The sequence below is a fragment of the Fukomys damarensis genome, unplaced genomic scaffold, assembly GCF_012274545.1.
Source record: "Fukomys damarensis isolate Sample0158 unplaced genomic scaffold, DMR_v1.0_HiC HiC_scaffold_25, whole genome shotgun sequence".
Classification (NCBI taxonomy): domain Eukaryota; kingdom Metazoa; phylum Chordata; class Mammalia; order Rodentia; family Bathyergidae; genus Fukomys; species Fukomys damarensis.
In genome coordinates, this window is record NW_022900937.1 from 12,186,972 (window position 1) to 12,200,924 (window position 13,953).

A 13,953-nucleotide genomic window follows, 5' to 3' on the forward strand; every position below is an offset into this window, starting at 1 on the left:
TGAATGTCATCATATTGTATACCTAGAATGTACCAATAAATTTAATGAATAAAAAAATTACAAGGCCAGGAAAAAAGAAAGAATGAACTCTGGCTCGGCTTTCATTGATTTTTTTTTTTTAATAACAAAAGAAAAAACTGTTGAGCGAGTATTTTTAGTGCCTCTTACTTGTGATGTTTGAGGAACACAGAGTGACTGTTACCCCCAAACAAAAGGAGGCAGGGCATACCTGTTGTTTCTATGGTTCCTTGTTGGGTGGAGAAGGAAAGACTCTTAAATCGTTGCATGAGCAGTGTCAGGTCTTGTGAACAGCTTCATGGCAGGAGAGTATACACTGGCTGTTCTGGCTGAAATGCTTGCTTGCCTTCAGACACTGCCAGCAGTTTTTCCTCTGCTTCACGCTTCTCCCTGAGAATCTGCTCCTGAGTGATGTATCTGAGCTTCCTCCCTTATCTGAGAGCAGGAAGCCTAAAGGTGACAGAGCTCCCTGCTCTTCTCTACCTTGCAGAGATTAAAGAGGACCCTGAATCTGTATCTTGGGAATGTCAGAAAATATATTTTGAAGGTTTAGAAGAAAGAAGGCTATAGGATATGGTGTCTACGGTTCCTTCCCTGGAACCCACCTTGTCTTCACCTGGAAACAGAATCCTACCCTGACAAGAGGTCTTCCTAAGGCCGAAAGGAAGCTGTTCAAGGTGAGAATGTTCATAATTTTTCATCTTTCTTCCTCTTAGATTCACATAACTCTTATTATTAAAGAGGATACAATTAATTTTAAGCTTAGAAGGAGATGTAACAAGGGAAGAATAATCATTGCTATATGGATGCGTGACATTTTGTTTTTTCCCCTGTGATATCTGGTTTTCTTTGGTGGTACTGAGTACCCGGAGTTTTTTATAAACTGGGTGTGGTTTGGTGGGAGAAACATTAGGCTGGTCGATGGGAGAGTGGGGGGAAGCCCTGCATTTTCTTCTTATAACGTCTGTAGTATTCAGTAAGTTATATGGTTTCTGTTTTTCTATTTAGAAAAGCCTCATTGGTTGTGAAAATTAAATGGAAAAATGTAACTCTTTGGCCTATATAAGGCCCTCATGAAATATTGCACAGAGGTGTTTGTCCCTGAGTGGACATACATCTGTTTTAAATTTGATGGAGTATGTCAGTACTCACGGTGCATTTTATGGATAATATCATCAACTTTATGCTTTTTTTTTTCAGGACTGGGGATTGAATTCAGGGTCACGTCCAAGGTAGAAGATCACTCTACTACTAAGCTACATCCCCAGTTCCTTTTTAAATTTTATTTTGAGACAAAGTCTTGCTAAGTTGCCAACGTTGGCCTTGAACTTGAGGTGCTCCTGCCTCAGCCTCTCAAGTTGCTAAAATTACAGTCATACACCCCTGGTGCCTGGCTTCATTTGTACTTCTTTAAGGACATTTTTGGTTTTGTTTTTTGGTTTTTTGAGACAGGGTCTTACTACGTAGTTGTGACTGACCTGGTAGTAGTTGAGACTGACCTGGAACTCACTATGTAGCCCAAGCTGGTCTCGAACTCACAGCGATCCTCCTACCTCAGCCTCCCGAGTGCTGGGATTACAGGTGTGCGCCACCACGCCCGGCCAAGGACATTTTTAAAAAAGGTTGCCTAGACACCACGTGTGACCATTGAATGATATATGTGGAAAAGCGTTTTAATATGTAAATTGCCAAGTAGAAGCAAGAAATGTACATTTCCTTTTTTAGAAATTCTTACTTTTTTACGGTGCTAGGGATTGAATTCAGGACCTTTTGCATGTGGGACAAAAACTCTACCACTGAACCACACCGCTAGCCTGTAGTTGTGCTTTTAAAAGGACTTTTAGACTTCCAGAATTGGTGCTAAGTCTGAATTTCATGGATTTTGTTTCCAGACTCACTAAGAATTGCAGACTCCAGCTAAGAGCTCGATTCTAGGGCAGTAAGGGGTTGGAGCAAGAATGAGTGAAGGGCGGGGATTTCCTCTAATTAGACCTTAACTTTCCTGTGTGCTCCTGTTGCGGAGGAGGTGGAGCCGGATCCTGATCCATTGTGGTCAGCCAGTCTGCAGGGCCAGGTTTTAGTGCTCCAACAGGAAGCCAGGTGTAAAAATCTCCCAGGCAGGTGTTTGTGGAGGATGTTTGTCCAGAGAAGAAATAGCTAGTTAGCTCTCAGTTTGGGCTTGAACTTGACATTCCCATGAATGTGCTCATGGTTAGTTGGTAACTGGAGGCATTTTGTTCCACCCAAGGAGTCAGTCCTCCACCTCTTCCCTGTGTGCACTGGTTTTGTGTCCTCTGAAGATGATTCCGTGGAAGAGACTCTGCCGGCATCATCACATGTGGGTCCTGGGCTGTTACACGGTGCTAGCCATTGTTGCTCTGAGACTTTCGCTCAGGCTGAAGTGTGATTTTGATCAGCTCTATCTGGACTCCAAGGAACTGCCCACCCAGTACTGTAGGAATATCTTGTACAGATCCCTGAGGCTGCCCACAAAGAGGTCCGTTAACTGTTCGGGGATCACCAGAGGGGACCAGGAAGCAGTGATCCAGGCTATTCTGAATAACCTGGAGGTCAGGAAGGAGCGGCAGCCTTTCTCCGATGCTGACTACATCACTATGACCAGAGACTGTGAGGAATTTAAGGCCAAAAGGAGGTTCGTGCAGTTCTCACTGAGCAGAGAAGAGTTCGACTTCCCTATTGCATACTCCATGGTGGTTCATGAGAAAATTGAAAACTTCGAGAGGCTGCTTCGAGCTGTGTACGCCCCTCAGAATATATACTGTGTCCACGTGGACCAGAAGTCTCCAGAAACATTCAAAGAGGCAGTCAGGGCGATCGCTTCATGCTTCCCAAATGTCTTCATAGCCAGCAAGCTGGTTCCAGTAGTTTACGCCTCCTGGTCCAGGGTACAAGCCGACCTGAACTGTATGGAGGACTTGTTCCAGAGCTCGGTGCCTTGGAAATACTTGCTGAATACCTGTGGGACCGACTTTCCTATAAAGACCAATGCTGAGATGGTCCGGGCCCTGAAGATGTTGAATGGGAAAAACAGTATGGAGTCAGAAATACCCAATAAATACAAAAAAATCCGCTGGCAATATCACTATGTGGTGAAGAACACATTGTACATCACCAACAAGAAGAAAGATCCTCCACCTAATAACACAACCATGTTCACCGGCAATGCCTATATTGTGGCTTCTCGAGACTTCGTTCATCATGTCTTACAGAACCCCAAATCCCAACAACTGATTGAGTGGGCAAAAGATACCTACAGTCCTGATGAACACCTCTGGGCCACACTTCAGCGTGCCCTTTGGATGCCTGGCTCTTCTCCCTTGCACCCCAAGTATGACATCTCAGACATGACCTCCATCGCCAGGCTGGTCAAGTGGCAGCAACACGAGGGAGATGTCAGCCGGGGGGCACCTTACGGCCCTTGCTCTGGAATCCACCAGCGGGGTGTCTGTATTTATGGGGCTGGGGACCTGCACTGGATGCTGCAGAACCATCACCTGTTGGCCAACAAGTTTGATCCGAGGGTGGACGATAATGTTCTTCAGTGCTTGGAAGAGTACCTACGCCACAAGGCCATCTACGGGACTGGACTGTGAGGCACACGACAGACGAGTGCTGCCTGTGGGGCAGGAAGATGTGCAAGTGTCAGAGCCTCCTGGGACAACACGGGGTGGGGAACCAGGGCTCCGGGATCCGTGGCACCCCCGGGGTAAGGGTGCTGCGGTTGGAGTGCGGGTAAGTAGACCTGCTGTCACCTGTCCAGCCCCTCTCCAGCTGTTCCTCTGCTCACTTTCTCAGCCAGCATGAGAACTGCTGCTGCTTGGGACAGGAAGGGAGGCAGAGGACTCTGGACTTCGGCTGAATGCCCGGTGTCAGCTTTTCAACTCCGTGGAGATACCTTCCTGATACTTCTGGGCTTAGAGTTGGGAGGAGTGGGAAAAAAGAGCCTTCCCTTTGCTGTTGTTAATTTAAAAATAAATAGCTCCTGATTCAAAGCCCTGCCTCTATGTTTTGTCTGATAAGCCAGAAATAGTATAAACAGATAAAACTGTGTGAGACTTCTTCTCTTAACTCTTGGTGACATTTAAAATCTCCAGTGGCTGGCAAGAGAGTTTCCATTATCTGAAGCGGTCCTGGCAAGCTGTATGAATAGCAAATTCAAAAGAATGCAAAGGAGCAGAGCTGGGTCTTTCACTATCAAAAGCTCTCCTATTTTGTGTACATTGCCAGATTCATAACTTCTCTGTAAGGGAAAATGAAGGTGATTCAACCAGTTTGACCACCCATGTCGTTCTTGAAAAACTATGGTGCTGATTTTACCAGCTCCACAGCCAAAGATTAATGTTCCCGAACAGCCAGTTAGGTAAAGTAGAATATAATTGTTTTTGTTTTTTTTTTGGTACCGGGGATTGAACTCGGGTTCTTGCGCTTGCAAGGCAGGCCACCGAACTGCTGAGCTAAATCCCTGGGCCCTAGAATATAATTTATTAAGCAAATGGGAACACATTTCAGAAGGGAAAGGGGCTGTGCTGTTAGTAATTATACTGAGAAAAGAAAACAAACTAGGATCGTCCAGCTAAACCAGGCTGTCTATTCCAGGGTTGGACTCACTGAGTTAAAACTCCCTTATTTCACTGTGTGAACGGCAGGGTCATTAGTGGTGATGCTGCATATTCCACATTTTCTGGTGGGAGGACAACAGTGTGTGTTTCTGTTTTCTTTCTGAAACTCTAGAGATAAATGCTGACTCGAATTCATCCTCTTTTGTAATGAGCAAGACATGCTATACGATTGTAGGCAGTGGCCTTTGAGTAAAGCACAGCTTTTTACTCCACATACCATCTGTTCTGAAAAGTGATTTATAGACAAGTTCACTTGCGTGATTCAAATGATGTTCCTGTTGACATGCCATGGGTTGTTCACGTGCTTCCTCGTTTCTGATTGTCATTAAGTCCGTCAAGTTTTCTCTCAATCAATGTTTCTTCTGTGCCCCTCGGAGTTACTGTGTGTAACTCAGTGAATTTCCTATTTAGAAGTTTACGATTGCCTTTTTTTTTTTTAAACACTGTATTCTCCACTGACCATCGTCATGGTGAGTACTGACCCACCCATGTGTAATACTGACTGTGCTCCAGCCCCACCACGGAGGTGCCCGATGTAGACGGCGTTCTGAGAAAAGAACCCAGGCCTTTGGCCTCATAATCATTTGGCTCTAGAAGCTTTGGTGAAGAATAAATTATAACTTTTCATATAAACTTAACAATATGTGAACTTGTCATTTTGCGGGGAGTTAAGTTACTGGAATTTTTGAAGCATTGAAATTTTCTCTAGAAATACATTCAGGAAAATAGGACGTGTCCTTTAGTAAACATAAAGTCTTCATCTCATAAGGCTCAGCTTCCTCCCATGTGCAGTGAATTATAAAACTCAAACAGTTAAACCAACACCTCTGTAGACTGTTCCTTTCACAGTCTTATCTGTTCCTTTAACCTTTCTCTGGAAAGGAAAAATCTTACTAATGAATTGAGCATGTTTGTATTACCTCTTGAGGTTTAAATTTCCTCTTTAGTTTTGATTATGGGCTGCTGAGCATTGTTTTAATAACTGTATTGTCATTGCAAGGGAGCAAACCCAGGGCTCTGCAGTGCTGTACCACTAAGCCCAGCCATAGCCGTGAGCACTTTTTTTTTTTCTGAAGAGGTAGAAATGACAGTCCATTACTTGTTTGGGGACATGTAACATAATTTAGTTGGAGAAGTCGAGTATTTTAATTTAAGATGGAGAAACTAATAACACTTAAGTACCTCAGCTGATACAAAGCACTGTTCTTATTTCGTCCATCCAGTCCACCATTTTATTATAAAGATGAGTAAGATACGGCTCTTGCCTTTATTGGAGTTTGGTGTACTGATAAGCAATGAAATCATTCATTCTTTCCACAAATATGAACTGAGCTTTTACTATTTACCACACATCAACTTCCCTCCCTTCCTGCCATAAACAATCCCAGTCTGCCGGAAAATTTTCAAATTAAACCTTCAAGAAAGTTTTCAGAATCTGGCCATTTTCATAACTTCCATGCTTTTGTTCTTAGGCTAAGCCCCCACTATGCAGTGCCTGGATTATTGCCAGAGCCTTCTCCTTCTGGGTTTCCATTGAGCCAGACTGTCCTTAACACAACAGCCAGAGTCATTAAAGTGTTCACCAGAGCTGAATGTAGTGGCACAAGTTTATAATCCCAGTGCTCTGGGAGGCTGAGGCAGGAGGATTGCAAATTCTGGCCCAGCTTGGGCACCTTAGCAGGACCCAGTCTCAAAGAAATAAAAATAGGCCAGGTGCCTTGTAAGCACAAGGACTCAAGTTCAATATATATATATATATATATATGCCAGGAAGTCAAGAATAACTCCAAGGGTTTTGTCCTATAAAATGATGGAATTGTCATGAATAAAATGGGAATCTTCTAAAAGGATAGTTTTTTAGGGAAAGATTGGGAGTTCAGTTTTGCAAACTGGACCTGTCCATCAGACATCTGGGAAGAGACGCTAAGAGATGGATGTGTTCTGGTGGTTAAAAGCCCAAGACAGGGTGGTCCTGCTGATTTAATCTTCTTAAATTAACATCTGATCTGAGGGCCCCCTTGGCTACATCACATCAGGGATGGCAGCATAGCAGGAATGGGCATGAGAAACGGTGATCTCAGAGAGAGACCAGGAGCCAGCGAGAGAGGAGAGGATCGGTCTTACAGCAACCTTCTCATGAGAGCAGCAGGGACCACAAGAATCATTCAGTTCTTGCTGTGAGGATTGTTTCCTGACTTCCCACGGGACACTGCTTATCAGAGTTCCTCTCACAGCACCACATGGGGCACCACGCTTCTAGCACACTTTTTGGGGACACATTCAAGCAATATCCTAGCCACAGCAGGGCCTCAAACGAGGCCCTCAAACATAGCAGAGAGGCTCCGAAGAGTTCTGGCGTCAGCTAAAACGAGGTCAGGGAGACAAGGAACTGAGTAGTTGCAGAGGAGCGGTAGTGTGGTAGGAGAAGAGCTGGAGATGTGGTGCACTGGATGCCGGGGGAGGGTGTCCTAAGATGAGGGTGTGGACGACGGCCCTGATACCTGCTGAGAATCAGGGAAGACGAGGATGAGGAAGTGGCCACTGGACTGAGCAGTGTGGTGGGATCTTAACAAGGTCGCTTTCTGTGGAGGGTGGAGGTGATTCAGACAGAATGTCAGAGCAAAACTGAATGCAGTGAGCACTGATACATCACTGGGGTTTCCTTTAAGTTAGGGGAAATACATGGTAACTAAAGGTTAGGAGAAAGTTGTCTTAAAAATTGGAAAAGTGGTATTTGTCGATTAATGAGAAATGGCTACTCAGAGGAAAAGACATGAGAACGAGAGCCACATCCCAGTGAAGAAGAGAGGGATGGTTTTGTGTACCTAAGAAGAAAGCTGCGTCGTCACTGGGAAGCAGGGACGGTTTGCAGAGTAACGGGAGGAAGACAGGGTGGATGGGCTCAGCTGTCGGTAGGTGGGAGGGGGCAGTGGTGGGATTTGTGGTTTTCTTTCTTTTTAATTAACATCTCATCTGAAGAATAGCAGACATGTAGCAAAGTACAAACATCCCAAATATAGATCAAGAAGTTTTAGAGTGAGCACACCTACACAGCTTGAACCCAGATCAGGAAACATCACAGTCGGCCAGAGTGCTGCACGTGACCCTTTGCAGTTCATTCCCAAGCTGCCACAAAGATAATCATCTTCTAACATCACAGAATCTTTTTAAAATTTTGGTATAAATACTATACCTTTGTCTCTATAAACACAGCATCCTATTTTTGACGTTCACTCATGCTGTGTGTAGCAGTACTTCGAAGACTCTCGCTGCTGTGGAATATTCCACTGAGTACACTGCAGTCTGCCTACTCTTTCGTTGCGGAATGTTTGCGTGGTATCTGGCTTTTATCTGCTGCGAATTCTGTTCCTAGGACCTTTCTTGAACAGGTATTTTAGGGAGCATATGTATAGATTTCAGTTGGGTGTGCATGTAGGAGTGAAATTGCTGGGTTATAACGTGCACATATGTTCATCTTTAGTGAATACTGTCACATAGCTTGACAAAACGATCTACCAACTTACACTCCCACTAGCAACATGTGGGAGTTTGCTTCATCTCCTTGCTAATACTATCTGCTTTTGTCATTTTAACCATAATAGTGGCTGATGGTGATATCAGATGGAGGCTTTAATTTACATCACTCTGGTGACTAATGATGTCGGGTGGCTTTTCATATGCTTATTAGCCATTTGAAACTTCTCCTTTGAATATGTTTATTTTTTCAGTGAAAGAGAGCAAGATGATCCTGAGACTGATGAGAAAAGAGGAGATGTTGGAAGTTTGGGAAGAGAAGGTGTGAATAATTGCTTCAAGTTGAAAATTTAAAAAGAACCCAGGCCAGGGAAATAAAAGAGGCCATCAGGTAGTCTGAAAGACCCAACGACATGAGCGAAGTGAGTTTGCACATTCAGCTGCCTGGTGCAGGCAAAGAGTAGGATTTACCCAGGGCTGGAGTTTGTCCCCGGAAACGTGAGAGAAGGGCAAGGGAGCTGCCACTATGTGCAATGGACCCATCGTGAGGAACGCCCAAGCCATTTAGCCTGGGCAAGGTAGGAGGGGAGGGGATGACGTGTAAATGTTAGCGGTGCCCAGCAGAGGGTCATGTCCATGGTGTGTTGGGATTGCTTTGATGTGAGCCCTACATTCTATTTCAAGGAGTCATGAACTGGGCCATGAAGGAGTTCACCAAATAAGTAAGTCCTGAAGAGTTTCCTGGGTAGGCAAATGGGATTGCTGAAAGTGAGAAGACACAGGGTGTGTCCAGGGAACTGAAGCTGGTTCCCTGTCACTAAATGTGAGGCGGCTGGGCGTAAGGGGAGTGGTGAGGATGGCAAGGGTCCTGGGAGATGGCCAGGCTGCATGAAACTAGTGTTTTGCTTCTCCAAGGAGCCTGGGACTTATCTGTGAGCAATGATAACTAGAGAAGATATTTTAAAAACACTGTTACTATGGACATCTTCAAGAATATGAAAGTAGGGAGAATGGAGCAATGAAACTCCCAGGTACCCAGCGCTGACCAAACCTGTTTTATCTATACTCTTCATTAGCTCAACTATTTTGAAATAAATCTTAAGTATCATACTATTTCATTTATTACTCAGTCTGTATTTCAATTAAAAATAGGAAATTAATGGGGCTGGGGATTTAGCTCAGCGGTTCGGTGGCCTGCCTTGCAAGAGCAAGGACCCGAGTTCGATCTCCGGTACCAAAAAAAAAAAAAAAAACAAAAAACAAAACAAAACAACAACAAAAAAAGGAAATTAATACCATTTGTAAGCACAAATTACCATACTGAAAATAATGACTCCTTGATTCTATCAGATGCTACATCAGTTTTAACTTCCTCCATTGTGTCATAATTACGTTTTGCAGTTAGGTTATTTGAATCAGGACCCATTTGAACCTCATAGATTCCTCCTTTATTTTTGACTATTTGTTAAACAGATTGAGACTTTCATCTCTATAGTCAGTCTCCCATATTTTATCTTTTGTTTTGTTTTTCAGATGGGTTTCACTATGTACTTCAGGTTGGCCTTTCTCATATTTTTAGCATTCAACACTCTCCTCCATTCCCCACTATTTCTTGCAAAGAAAATACTTAGATCCAGAAGCTTGACCAGATTGTTACTCCACTATGGCTCTGAAATCCCCTTGAGAGCCTTTTAAAAGTTGGCACTGCTGTCCTCTTGACTTGACTCCAGTAAGCTGTGATAACTCTGTACATTCTGATACAGGAAACCTTCCATGCTTATTATAGCTCTTGTCCTTACCTTAATCCTTCTTCCTAAGGAGCTTTATTTAGTGTGAATGGTATTTATATATCACAATTAGGCATAAGAGGTGCTCTGTTCATGGGTTGGCCACTGAATCAAATGGTTCAGGAACCAAAGGAATCAGAGAAAGATTTGTCTCAATATGACTACCCAAACACAGACTTCTTGTGCTTGCAGCACTGTTCTCTGGAGGTTTATAGATGTTAGGTCCCAAGGGAGATTTTAGGTCCCAACAATGGTCCCATTGAACTGGAAACTTCCATTTGGGCATTCATGGTTCTTGTGCTGCTGAACCAATGGGAAATGGCAGCTACTCATCAACAGGGCTGGGGGTAACTCGGGAGTGCTTCTTAGTGCCTGCAAGCTCAGTAACAGAACAGAATGTGATACACAGAAACCCACTAACAGCAGAAAAACTACATAAGGAAGTATTTAGGGTTCCCTAGCAGGTAAAGAATCGCAGTCAACAAAGGTGCTAACAAAAGGCAAAGAGAAAACGCCAAAGGCTAAAAGAAATCTGATTTATAAAAATGAAGATTATACCTGATGTTTTTTTTCCTTAGATATGTTTTACATGTTAATCATTTCCCCTTTCTTCTGTTTATTTTGGCCTTAAGCCAAGTTCTCACCAACTTGCTCACACTGATCTCAAAGCTGTGATCTTTCCGCTTCATCTTCAGTGTAGCTGGAATGACAGGCATACACCACCAAACCCTGCCCTCCTATTATTGTATCTGAAAGCTTTGGTGGTGATTGTTACAGAACACAGCAGGGATAAGGGTAAGAATTAACAAGAACAGGACTTCACATCGTATGAAAAATTTCAGTGATGGTGGGGGCTTCATATCTTTTCGGAGAGAGTAAAGATATTTTTATATGCAATTTATTGTATGTAAATTTCAAAATGGGAAAGTGAACAGCGGCTATCCTGTTTGGAATGAAAGCTTCTTTGCTGTCAGTTTATAGGTTTCCATCAGCCAAAGAGAACTTCTAGAGATTAAACATATATGATAGAAAGATGGGCTCTAGCTCAGTGGCTCCACACCTGCCTGGCAAGGGCAAGGTCCCTCCGCACGCACTCGGTCAGCCAGGCACTCAGGCACTCACCGAGGTGCTCACTCGGTCCCCCGCTCACTCAGTCACTCTCTCAGGCACACACTCACACTCACACTCACTCAGGCACTCAGTGACTCACTCTGTCACTCACTCATATATATAGGTATAGAAGCAGTTCAAATTTCTATCATATACATTTCTATATTCATACATTTCTATCATACATATATATGTGAATGATACAAATTTTAACCGGTTAACTTAACAACACTGACATCAATCTGTTGTGTTCTCATTCAGTTCCACAGCATTCGCCTACGTATGTATTGGCAGGGACCCAGAAAGGTGTAAGTAATTAGCCATGGCATAGAAGATGGCTTGTGTTTTCACGGATTTTGGCTTTTGAGTGAGATGTATAGTTAGCTTTCTTCCTTTTTGGTCTGAGAAAAGCAGATCCTTATCTGGCTCTTAATTTTCTTATTCATGAACTCATCCAGCCTTGAAAGCTCCTCATCTATGAACTGTCTCTGTATTGTGACCATGAGTTGGCATCCTGGCCAATACTCCTTATGTTCCTTTCCAAGCTGTAAACTTGCCAATTTTTTAAGGAAACTTTCTCGATCTAGAGATATTATTTCCATAATTACTCTAAGCCAGACTAATTTTACCTTCTACCTGAATACTTTTATCTTTCTTGCATATTTCAGCTTTGTTTGATGTTTGTCATCCTTGAATATCTTTAAAGACTTCCTAAAAGGGACCAGGGCGTAGCTCAGTGGTGCTTCACCTGACGGCACGTGCAAGGTCCTGACTGCTGACACCACAAAAAAAAAAACAAAAACAAAAAAAGAAAACCAAAAAAAAAACCTCCTAAGAATTGCCCTGCCCAGTTATCAAGGCCTCCTGTAATCTGCTCTCATTCTATACAGATCAAAGTTTTCACTTCCCGTTATCGTGGACTGTTTTCACTGAATCCAAATTTCACAACTATGCTAGATTCCTTCCCTAGTTGATTCCTATACATTTGCTTATCAAAAACTCACAACATATACATGTATGTACATCACTTCATACATACACACCCCAAGCCAGGTGCAAGTAGATCTCAGTAAGTTAACCAATCATCTGACATTAAACCCAGGGAAGAAGCGATTCTTTGTGTTAAAAGAACACGGAGCTAGCCACACCTACGATCCCAGCACGTGGGACACTGTGACGGGAGGATTGCTGTAAGTTCAAGGCCAACCTGAACTACATAGTGAGACCCTGTCTCAGAAAAGAAAAAGAAAACCAAAAAAGAACATGGAGCTGTGCATCTAGGACTGTCCATTACCATAAAAGCCCAGCCATTTCTTGGTTCTCACAGTAGATTGATTATTCTCCTCTTGCATATTAACACACAACTAAGCTTAATTCCTGGTGCCTGTGGCTTGGAGGGAGAGCAGGAAATGGTATAAGCTCTTGCTGTGACATTCTTTTGTAATTCCAGTAAGTGTGAAATGATATTGTAAGATTAGAAGGCACACAATACAGGTGTTAGTCATAGGATATGTTGTATATGCAAATAATTACAACTGATAGGACATGTCAGGCTCTGACTTCTGCATTCCCGCCCCAAAGTGGAGGTGTATATGACTGATATTAAATGAGAACCAATTTTGCCTGAGGAAATGTAGTATTTACCCGAGGCGTTTCATAGCAGTGACCCGTATGAGCAGTCTACGGTACTACAAATGACCCAAGTTCAATCAGCCTGAAATAAAAACTAGTCCTATTGCAGTTTGCCTAATGCCACAAGTTTCTGAGCAGTCTTAAGTATAGATCACTTCACAGAACACAACTGTATTAAAAGGGAAAGTATGGGTTGAGCTGAACCTTATAGTTCTACTCTTATATTAGTCCACGTGCCTAGCACATAACAGAAACTTAGTATGTTAAAATTTATGGCCAGGCGTGGTGGTGCACGCCTGTGATTCCAGCACTCAGGAGCCTACTTAGGCAGGAGCATCACTGTGAGTTTGAGACCAGCCCGGGCTACATAGTGAGGTCCAGATCAGTCTCAACTACATAGTGAGACCCTGTCTCAAAACCCGCCCCCCCCAAAAAAATCCCCCCCCAAAAGATTTACAAATGATAGTTTTACTTGGACAATGCTATTCAAAAGCTGGCTGCAATACAAAATAAAAACAATATATACCTGAGTGATGTGTCTTCCTTTGGGAGAAATATTTATCATTAGTCTCCAAAAGGTTTATATTCTTTTTGCTCTTTACTGTGTTTCTTCACGTATTTAAATGACTCTGAGAGGCCAAAAGGGAAGAGATCAAAATGGGTTCCACTCAGTTGCAGCTGAGTTTAGTTCTGAAAGATGGGTAGGATTTTTATTCTGACAGGAAAGGTATAAAAAACAGAGAAACGGCATGACCACACAAAAATCTTAGCTCCAACTTTTTCTTTTTCAAGCTTAAATGCAGTAGACTGTGCTGATTGGTAGTGAAGGTCAGAAGAGATCATAGAACAGGTGTCACAGATGTATGCAGGCACATGGGTGCAACGATGACAAAGTTAATTTTAATGTGGGAGCCAAGGCCTACCTGACATGCTGAGGTTACCACCACTGAGGCACCCAGAGAATGGCATCACTCACCATTTGATTAGTAGGTTAAGCCACAAATGTTTAAGCAACCCCATCACCTAAGGTTACTGCTTCTCTGTGGCAAGCACAATCAACTGAAATCCATTCACAGGATTTCAAGTTTCTAAACAGGCTTATAAATCTAGTGCTATCCTTTCTGTAAGATTCTGGTTACAGTTAAAAAGAATTTGAAAGATTATAATTTTTTTCCACTGCCTGCCTTGCAAGTGCAAGGTCCTGAGTTCAGTCCCGATACCAAAAAAAAAAATTGTAATTTTTAGACTCACAGAAATTTTACTAGCAACATACTTGTCTCCCAGCCACTATT

The 13,953-nt window shown here is 43.0% G+C and overlaps 1 protein-coding gene across 2 annotated transcripts; it reads left to right on the top strand.

The window, feature by feature from the left end:
- Window positions 1–619: 619 nt before the first annotated feature.
- Window positions 620–8,704, top strand: Gcnt3 (glucosaminyl (N-acetyl) transferase 3, mucin type). 2 transcript variants are annotated; one of them, XR_004514323.1, is made up of 2 exons: window positions 620–695; window positions 8,387–8,704. XR_004514323.1 is itself a non-coding variant. In XM_033756150.1 (2 exons), the coding sequence occupies exon 2, from the start codon at window positions 2,319–2,321 to the stop codon at window positions 3,630–3,632; it is 1,314 nt and encodes a 437-aa protein (XP_033612041.1). In that variant the 5' UTR covers window positions 621–695; window positions 2,267–2,318; the 3' UTR covers window positions 3,633–4,086. The 2 variants fall into 2 exon arrangements, 1 of the variants encoding a protein (XP_033612041.1); XM_033756150.1 differs by lacking the exon at window positions 8,387–8,704 and adding an exon at window positions 2,267–4,086 and having other exon boundaries at window positions 621–695.
- The last annotated feature ends 5,249 nt before the right edge of the window (window positions 8,705–13,953 follow it).

What these genes read in the sequence shown, in the direction of transcription:
- Gcnt3 (XM_033756150.1), top strand. Translation starts at nt 2,319, where the DNA reads ATGATTCCGTGGAAGAGACTCTGCCGGCATCATCACATGTGGGTCCTG.